This window comes from Watersipora subatra, chromosome 4 (assembly GCF_963576615.1).
Source record: "Watersipora subatra chromosome 4, tzWatSuba1.1, whole genome shotgun sequence".
Classification (NCBI taxonomy): Eukaryota; Metazoa; Bryozoa; class Gymnolaemata; order Cheilostomatida; family Watersiporidae; genus Watersipora; species Watersipora subatra.
In genome coordinates, this window is record NC_088711.1 from 7,248,869 (window position 1) to 7,258,100 (window position 9,232).

A 9,232-nucleotide genomic window follows, 5' to 3' on the forward strand; every position below is an offset into this window, starting at 1 on the left:
CCCCATGATGAACCTCCAAGATGCACCCCATGATGAACCTCCAAGATGGACCCCATGATGAACCTCCAAGATGGACCCCATGATGAACCTCCAAGATGGACCCCATGATAAACCTCCAATATGGACCCCATGATGAACCTCCAAGATGGACCCCATGATAAACCTCCAAAATGGACCCCATGATGAACCTCCAAGATGGACCCCATGATGAACCTCCAAGATGGACCCTATGATGGAAACCAAGATTAACATCATCATAGCCCAATGATGAACATCATGATGTGCACCCTGATAGACACCTTAATAAACAGCTTGATAAAGATTATAATGGAGATCCTCGCTGACAGCAGAATGACACTGAGACTGACAGCCCAATGGATGCTGCATTGAGCAAAAACAGAGCTTTGTCAATCACAAACAATGCATAAAGACGGAACTATGCTTAAGGCACACTAAGAAACAATGTAAGGAGCTCTACTGATGCTATAGAGACTACTGTAGCAGGTATGCATGTAGCAAAAACTAATGTTAAGGAGACTACTGCAACAGGTATGCAGGTAGCAACAACTAATGTTAAGGAGACTACTGTAACAGGTATGCAGGTTGCAAAACTAATGTTAAGGAGACTACTGCAACAGGTATGCAGGTAGCAACAACTAATGTTAAGGAGACTACTGTAACAGGTATGCAGGTTGCAAAAACTAATGCTAAGGAGACTACTGTAACAGGTATGCAGGTAACAAAAACTAATGTTAAGGAGACTACTGTAACAGTTATGCAGTTAGCAAAAACTAATGTTAAGGAAACTACTGTAACAGTTATGCAGGTAGCAAAAACTAATGTTAAGGAGACTACTGTAGCAGATACGCAGGTAGCAAAGAAATTAAATCAGTCTGCATTAAAATCCAAATTGTACTAAACATTCCTATGAGTGCGTACTGACTGCTGATCAGCAATAAATAACAGCATCAGTATCATGCTATTCACTTGGCATGTAAATATTTACATATCAATGTATTTGTTATCTCTACCTTGAGGCAGCCATTTTCCTTGTCAGTATCATCGATAGGAATGAAGACGGTACCCATGTCTGGAAATAGACAGCCATTCTTATACCAGTACCTACGAAATATGCATACACGATGAGTAGATGTATTAAAGCTCATAGACTCAGATCTACTGTAGCGCATAAAGCCCTAAACTCACATACACGTAAGTATTAGGATCCTAGAAAAAATTGTAATAGTAGTTGTTTTTCTTCTATGGTAAGCTAGCCAAAGTCGTCTCCTACTAAAGTTTAGAATATTTGTGTTTTATGGCTGTAATCTATATCTTCTGCAATGAATAGTTAGATGCTCTAAAAGTTAGGGTAAAATGTGATTAAGAAATGTGTTACATCACAGTACAGTAATACTTCAACTTACGAGTGCTCCAACGTACGAGAAACTTGAGATACGAGCCAGCTTTTAAGCAAGTTTTAGCACTAACATACGAGCAATGTTTGAGATACGAGCACGTGAGTCAGTTGCAAAGTACGACGGAGGTGTTTTATGAGAACAGCATCACTCTGTATTTTTCAACTACTCAGGTTATACTTTTGTACCGTGTTTTCTGTGCGCAATTTTCAGTGCAGAATTATGTGAATTAAAAGTACGGTGCGTAGACCGAAAGTTTGCCAGTAAAATGAAAGATAATGGAAAGAAAAAGCAAATGATAACAATTGATATTAAGCGGAAAATTATTGTAAAATATGCGAAATGTGTATGCGTGATTGATCTAGCTCAGCAATATGACAGAAATACATCTACAATTATCAAACCGAAGGGTTATATTCAGGGCATTTAGTTTGCAAAAGGACTAACCATAGTTTCTAAACGACGCAGCGAACTTCACGACCGCTGATGGAGAGACTGCTCAGGCATTGGATAAAAGATAAACAATTGGCCGGTGACAGCGTAACTGAAACGATGTTTCAATAAAGGCGAAGAAAAGGCCGGTGGTTAAAAGGCGAAAAAGCCTATGTGAAAAGGCCGGTGCTATCTATAAAAATTATAAAAATAGACTTTCGGACAAGTTGGCTAGTGGTCGTGCATTAACCCTTTGTGATGACACCAGTGTTCGTCCTAATCGCAACACGTTGAAAGGGCGACAAAGGCAAACGTCTTTAGATAGGGTTATCTTAAAACGGCCGGCTAGTCGTGAAAGCGAAACAAAGGAAAAATTAGCTAACCAGCAAGAAACTTCCACCTATGAACGCCGAAGAAATTTTAATTACGAAAAATGAAAGCTTGCTTTTAGGTTAGCTTTTAAGTTTGTTTTTTAAGACTTTGATAAAATCCAAATTTATCAAATTCAACTGTTGTAATGAAGAATAACACTTATATCTCCCTCCCTGGCAAATGCTAGCGTTAGCTACTACTGTATGTATTTAATTTTACATTTTAATTAATCACATTTCCTTGCATTGTTTTTTATTTGTTGCTTTTTGAAAGCATGTGGTAAGTTAGGACAATAACCAACATGTTTTTTCTGTTACAATATCTTGTTTTGAGTGTTTTATTTGCATTTTTTAGAGTATAGAAACCAATTAATATATATTTAATTGTTTTATATATAAATAAATTACACCAACATGCGAGTAAATTGACATACGAGCTCAGTCTCGGAACGCATTAAGCTCGTAAGTCGAAGTATGACTGTAACTGATAACTAGAGACAGAGACCCTTATTTTCCCTGAAGATATATTTATGTTATGGTTTATGTTTACGGTTTACTAAGAATGAGTGTTGACTAATATACATGTATATGAGAGAAGTAAATGATCATTATAAAGTATTTTTTTAAATACATTGTATATCATATCAATATAAATATGTAATTCATGTAGACAGGAAAAGAGACGTGTCTTTAGTTGTATGGTTTCAAAACATAACTTGTCCTATTACCTTCCTATTTTACCTAAATATGAGTAGTTCTTAAAGCTGCTGTTGATTAGCGTGTGAGGATGAGTGGATAACTCCCAATTTTACAATGAGCATAAACAATTGCTAAGCATGTTGCTTTGAAGAGATAAGATTTTGCATAAAAATGTTTTTACAAGCATTCCATAAGTTCTCACCCATAATCCTGGTGCCAGATGTGAGCTCCGCCAGTCTTGGCATCCTTCATGATGAGTTTGGCATGATAGTGATAGACTTCATCACACAGCAGCTGTAAGCAGTATAGCACAGCCACCAGCATGAAACCAGGTACCTCCTATTCGTTCGCTGTGGGCACCTATTCTACTTTAGGCCTTAGGCTATAGTGTAGCATAGAGTGATACGTATAGCATGACAAATAGACTGACTTGAAATAATCCAAAGAGTTGTAACTCTAAACACATCTGATCAGAAAGGAAAGATAACATTTTTGAACTGTATGTCAAGAACACAAAACCAAAGAAATTTTAACAAAACATGTAATATTTCACATTTTTAAAGGAACTTCGTTTGTCAAAAGAAATATGTTAAAAACACCAGACTGCTGTTGGTGTCAATAAGATTTGTAGCTGTAGCCAGCTCTGCCTAAGTCATGAGGCTCAGCGCTGGCAGTGCTGCCAAATGGCAAATATCACTCTATTTGTAGTCATTCAGGCCAGTTCTGGAGTTCTAACACCTGCCACCAAAACTACTTTCTAGAGCAGGCCATAGTCTGCTGCAGCTCAAAGGGGACCGCAATAGACTTCTTAGGGCCGCAGGACCTAGTGATGCAATTAATTCAGAATAGGAGTTGTCTGTTTATGTAAGTCTCTAAATCAATGAGAACTTCAGAGCTGTGTGATTTCACATGGTCAAGATCAGCGTGCACACAGCTGTAGATTGTAAACTAAAAGCTGTTGAGTAGAACACTAACATATGTTTTTGTATTCATGACTTTTACATTTTTCTCCTGTTGCTTTTGTTGAACAGCTGAATGCTGATTATTGCCAGAAAAGACTCAGCTGTCAATGGATGAGAAGTTATGTAAAAGGCAGGGAAGAGGACTTTCATACTAATGGAGTATACAGCATACGCAGGTACATGTAGCTTGTACTTTCTGAAGCATGAGCAAGCTTTCTTTTTAATTGTGTTTCAGGAAAATGGCAGCAAAGCGACGCGCTTTTGATCCAGATGTCAGTATGTGCGGATTCGCACAGTTTAACTTGACAGATGACAAAGCCCAGTGTATAATATGCTACGAAGTTTTGAGTAACCAAAAAAATTCTCCTGGATAGTTTTCATTAAAATTACTATGTTGGGGAAAATCGAGACTATTTTCAATGAATGGAGCAACCAATCAAAAGTCAAAAATTGGACTCAACTGGTGCTCTATGCCAGCAAAAGAAAACTTAATTTCAATATTTCATGAAGCAAACATGCTCGTTGTTAAAGCCAAGAAACATAGATATAACATATAGATATGGAGAGTTTACACTAGGCAGCCTTGTGAATGGTTTTAACCCATCTGCTACTAAAGTCTAATGTACAGTCGGTGAGCAGCCAGTTACAAGGAATACACAGTCGATCTTGCGAGCGATTCTGCAGGTTAGTAGTTTAGTAGACTCTTAGTTTTATCTGTTTTGTTCTTAGTATCTTTATTAAGTAGTGTATCGACTGATGATAACTCAGCCGCTTCAGACACCCCATCTGAAACTCTCTCCCCAGCTGATCCCCTACCTGACTTATCTCCAACTTTACCACAATTTCGTCAAACACGACGACCACCCGCTTGCTTATCTTAAGGATTATGAATCATAGACTGTGGCCGGCCAAAATCCCTTATGACACTTCCTTGGGAGAGGGAGAAATGTTGTTTTTAGGGTCTATTTACGCTATTTGACTTACGCCATTTCCTGTCATTTATTCATACGCAGTTCAGTGCTTTCGCTTTTAGTAATAAAGACAACACAAGACACAAATCAAGACAATCATTATTATTCAACTTCACTGTCCTCAAATACAATAGTATCCCTACAGACACAATCATCTCTGCCAGTTTGAACTTTTTTGGTTTATAGAAACTTTGGATTGAATGAGTTGGTACAAAAAAGTTGAGAGTTCCTGGCCTAGAGTATAAACTGTTCTGATCTTATAGTCAAACCAGTGAGCAGTAAATACTGATGCTGCTAGATTTGTCAGGTCAGGAGGTCAAGCCTTTATATTAGGAATGTTTACTACTTAGGCAAAGATACCTTTTATAAAAGTGATTCCGTGGTATAAAATGTTGGGTTAGTGTTACTTACCTTGCTAAAGGTACCAGCAACTTTCTCTGACCTGGCGATTGCGCCAGTCACATCATCAGCTGGATCATCCCACAGTGCCAGTCTTGTCCTACGACCTTCACCTAAGTAGAACAGTGAGTGAACTATTTATAACACAGATTTCTTTTAAATACTTTATTGACTATTTTATTTCAAACAAAAATGTTTTCCAAACAATACAATACAAGAATATAAAACTGAAAATTAGCCAATCACATCAAATGTATAACATTTAAAAATACTTTTCTCTGCTAAAATAATGGATATTTGGTAAAACATTGTTAAAGAAACTAGCAATAATATTTTCAAAAAAATTGTTATAAGTTGTATGCAATTTTTTCATATAGTGTAAGTTGAAATTAGTTGAAAACCTGTTAAAATATATATTTGGTATGTATTGTGAGGTCTTATGTAGTGTAACGATGTCTACGGCAATGGTGAGACGCTACTAGGAGTCAAGGTCAATGATGATATCGCAATGTTGTTAAAGCTATCAGATTACTACACTATAGGGTTAATAGTTTTATTGGCTTCTCAGGACTATTGGTATATAAGCTATACAGGACCTCACGGATGTTCTTATCCTACAGTGTTGTAACCAGGCAGGTACCTGCACGTTAACACATTCTACAGTGTTGCAACCAGGTAGGTACCTGCACGTTAACACATTCTACAGTGTTGTAACCAGGTAGGTAGGTACCTGCATGTTAACACATTCTACAGTGTTGTAACCAGGTAGGTACCTGATCGTTAACACATTCTACAGTGTTGTAACCAGGTAGGTGCTTGCACATTAACACATACAGCGTTGTAACCAGTTACCTACCTGTGCATTAACACATTCTACAGTGTTGTAACCAATCTGCAGTGTTAGCACATTCAACCGTTAACAAACCATTATTAGAATATATGGTAAAGAATTCTTGCAGAGAGTTACTGCCACCAAAAGTGAGATATCTAAATTTAACCGTAGAAGTACCAAGCAGTGATACGATAAAGTTTTACCAGAGCTATATATATATATAGCTCTACTGTAGATTGTTTATACTGTGCAGCATAAAGCTGTCTCTCTTGTTTATAATCTGCTGACCTACCATCATCTCTGCCATAGCTAGAATGCTGCAGTCCGGCATCCGCTTCAACTGTTGTTTTTAAGATCTCCAGCTCCTTGCTATCTAGAAGGTTCCTGTAGGCAGCATATTAATAAACAAACTCAGTATGAGTAGTAACATCAATGAACCATTCAGACAAAGTTAGACGAATGTTCATCTGACACTCAGCTAAGCTACTGAATCAAACGTACATGTATAGACCTCAATTAGTGTACCGAGATACAGTAATGTTGTATACATGCAGCTAGTACTAACTGAGACACCCGGCATTACTCGCCTAAACTGGGCCTTGAACTTATTCTCTCTCTATCTCTTTCCCTTGCTATATTTCTATCAATCTATCTTATGTTAAGCATGTGTTTGTCCATATTTGTCTGGAGGTCTTCATTTGCGGTTGTTGAGAAAGCAAAAAACAACAAGCTTGCAATTACAACAATGTCGGAATAATGCATCAGTGTAATTTTATGACTAACTTTCGTATTATTTTTCCATAGATTTATTTTACATATCATGAAGTAATTTTTTAATGTCCAAATTGTATTATAAAATTTTGATGAGAAAGGCTGTTAGAAACAGCAAAGAAAAATTTTGTATCAATTCAAAGTCTGTACATGTACATAGTTAATACATAGTAAATGCAGTTTGTTACAGATGCCTGTGCAAAGTTGTAAGTGTTCCAGGTGACTGTACATAATTGTAAGTGTTGCGTGTGCTTGTACATAGTTGCAGGTGTTACAGGTACTTGTACATAGTTGCAAGTGTTACGGGTACTTGTACATAGTTGTAAGTGTTACGGGTACTAGTACATAACAGTAACAGTCGCTCAGGTACTTGTACATAGTTGTAAGTGCTACAAGTACTTGTACATAGTTGTAAGTGCTACAGGTGCCTGTAAATGGTGTAAGTGTTGCAGGTACCTTTACATAGTTATAAAAGTAATGGTATCTTGTACCTGCAACACCTGCACCTGGTTGAAATTAATACAAACAAATTAATACAAACTATTAGTTCAACTCGCTCAGCAACTGTCACCTCATGTCAGATTTCATCACCTGTCACTTCATGTCAAATTTAACACAGCTGTCAGAAACTAGTAAAAATATCAAACTGTATAAATAGTTGTATATATATCCATCTTCATCATTAAGTAATTTTCAAAGTATAAAGGTTAAAGATTTATTTTCTCTTTCTATACAGCAGATTAACATAACAGATTTATAACACTACCAGCATCATTTGTCCATGACTAAGTAATACTAAGGATGTATGTGTAACTGTCTTACCTGACAATGATGAACCCAAACTCTCTGAAGTCTTTTAGTACATTGTCTGTAACTGTAAAATCACCATTAGCATCAACTCTATATTCTGGCAGCGCTGCCATGTCAACTCTAGGTCAGTGAACAACTAAGATCAGGTGAGCATTCAGCTTATGTTAAAGGATTTATAAACAAGGGAATACCTGTCATTCCTTGTCACTGTCACTGTTTATGAAGTAATGATAGAAACAGTTCTGCAGCTTTATGGCAAAGGCAACCAGGTACGTGTATTTCAAGAGAATACTTTACACAGACATAATATGTCATACTAATCATATTATGATTAGTACATCTTTGAGTTGCTGAAAGTTAGGTATTAGTTAAACTGATATTGTTCATCAGTAACTTTGGAGTTGTGCTTCCTATAACCGCGCAAATGCAAAATGAAACAGATCTTCAAATGTGAACTAAAACATGAGTCTGTGCAACTCATTGATGTAGAATGTCCAATATCAATAATTGAGCTATTTACTTAACAACCTTGTACATATGATTCTGAAAGAATAATAATAGAGTTAATGGCAAGCTTTTAGGAAAATAAAATACTAGCTGCTAACTAACAACATTATTTTATATGTATAGTTAATGTGTTATTCATTTACGCCTACAAATATGAAAGTAAATTTTTTTTCAACAGCCAATCTTTATATTGGTTTAATTATAAAAGCTAAATTTACCTGAGTATTTCCAGCATAATGCACTGCAATTCAATTGCTGTTAATGAGAGGACAACTCTTCAAGGACTACAATTATAAAACGTTTCGGAGTTTTACTGTAAGAATGGCTGGTATTTGAAGATAAGGTTTACATATTTTAAAGAGTGTTTAGCAGAACAATTTCAACACGGCGGCAACAAAGATTCTATTATGGTCGATGTTTGCACACAGAGTCCAATCTTTACTACAATATTCACTATAATCTTTACTATAACCTTTGCTATAACCTTTGTTATAATCTTTGCTATAATCTTTACTATAATCTTTGTTATAATCTTTACTATAATCTTTGTTATAACTTTTGCTATAATCTTTACTATAACATTTGCTATAATCTTTGCTATAATCTTTGTTATAATCTTTGTTATAATCCTTACTATAATCTTTACTATAACCTTTGCTATAATCTTTATTATAATTTTTACTATAATTTTATAAAATAGAATAGAGAAAACGTTAACTCAAAATACTCACATTGCTATATGCTTTATAGTCGATGCTTTTTATGTTATGTAATATTTAGTTCTGAACTTGAAAGGAGATGTTGTGTAATGGCTATTGCATATAACTTTAAAATTATCGTTGCTTTATTATTCAGTTTAACTATTGGCTGTTCGCTCTATGCTTATATTTTGAATTTACTTGTGTTTTATAAAAGACGCGCAGGCTGTGTATCCGCTCTCTAAATATTTTCTGCTCTTACAAATTACATCTAAAATCACCGAACAACACACCAATGACGCTTACTATGATTACAACGATGCTTACTACTTACAAGGATGCTTGCAATTCATCACCTACCTTCA

At 35.9% G+C, this 9,232-nt stretch overlaps 1 protein-coding gene across 1 annotated transcript in view; it reads right to left on the reverse strand.

Annotated features, from left to right (window-relative positions):
• Nucleotides 1-7,785, reverse strand: part of LOC137393253 (L-proline trans-4-hydroxylase-like) — a 12,313-nt gene extending 4,528 nt beyond the window's left edge. The window contains exons 1-5 of the mRNA XM_068079714.1: nucleotides 7,675-7,785; nucleotides 6,374-6,465; nucleotides 5,262-5,362; nucleotides 3,120-3,211; nucleotides 1,032-1,122 (exon numbers count right to left, since the gene is read on the reverse strand). Of these exons, the coding sequence (XP_067935815.1) occupies nucleotides 1,032-1,122; nucleotides 3,120-3,211; nucleotides 5,262-5,362; nucleotides 6,374-6,465; nucleotides 7,675-7,775 (477 nt within the window). The 5' untranslated portion in view covers nucleotides 7,776-7,785. The remainder of the gene's footprint in view (nucleotides 1-1,031; nucleotides 1,123-3,119; nucleotides 3,212-5,261; nucleotides 5,363-6,373; nucleotides 6,466-7,674) is intronic.
• Nucleotides 7,786-9,232: the final 1,447 nt, after the last annotated feature.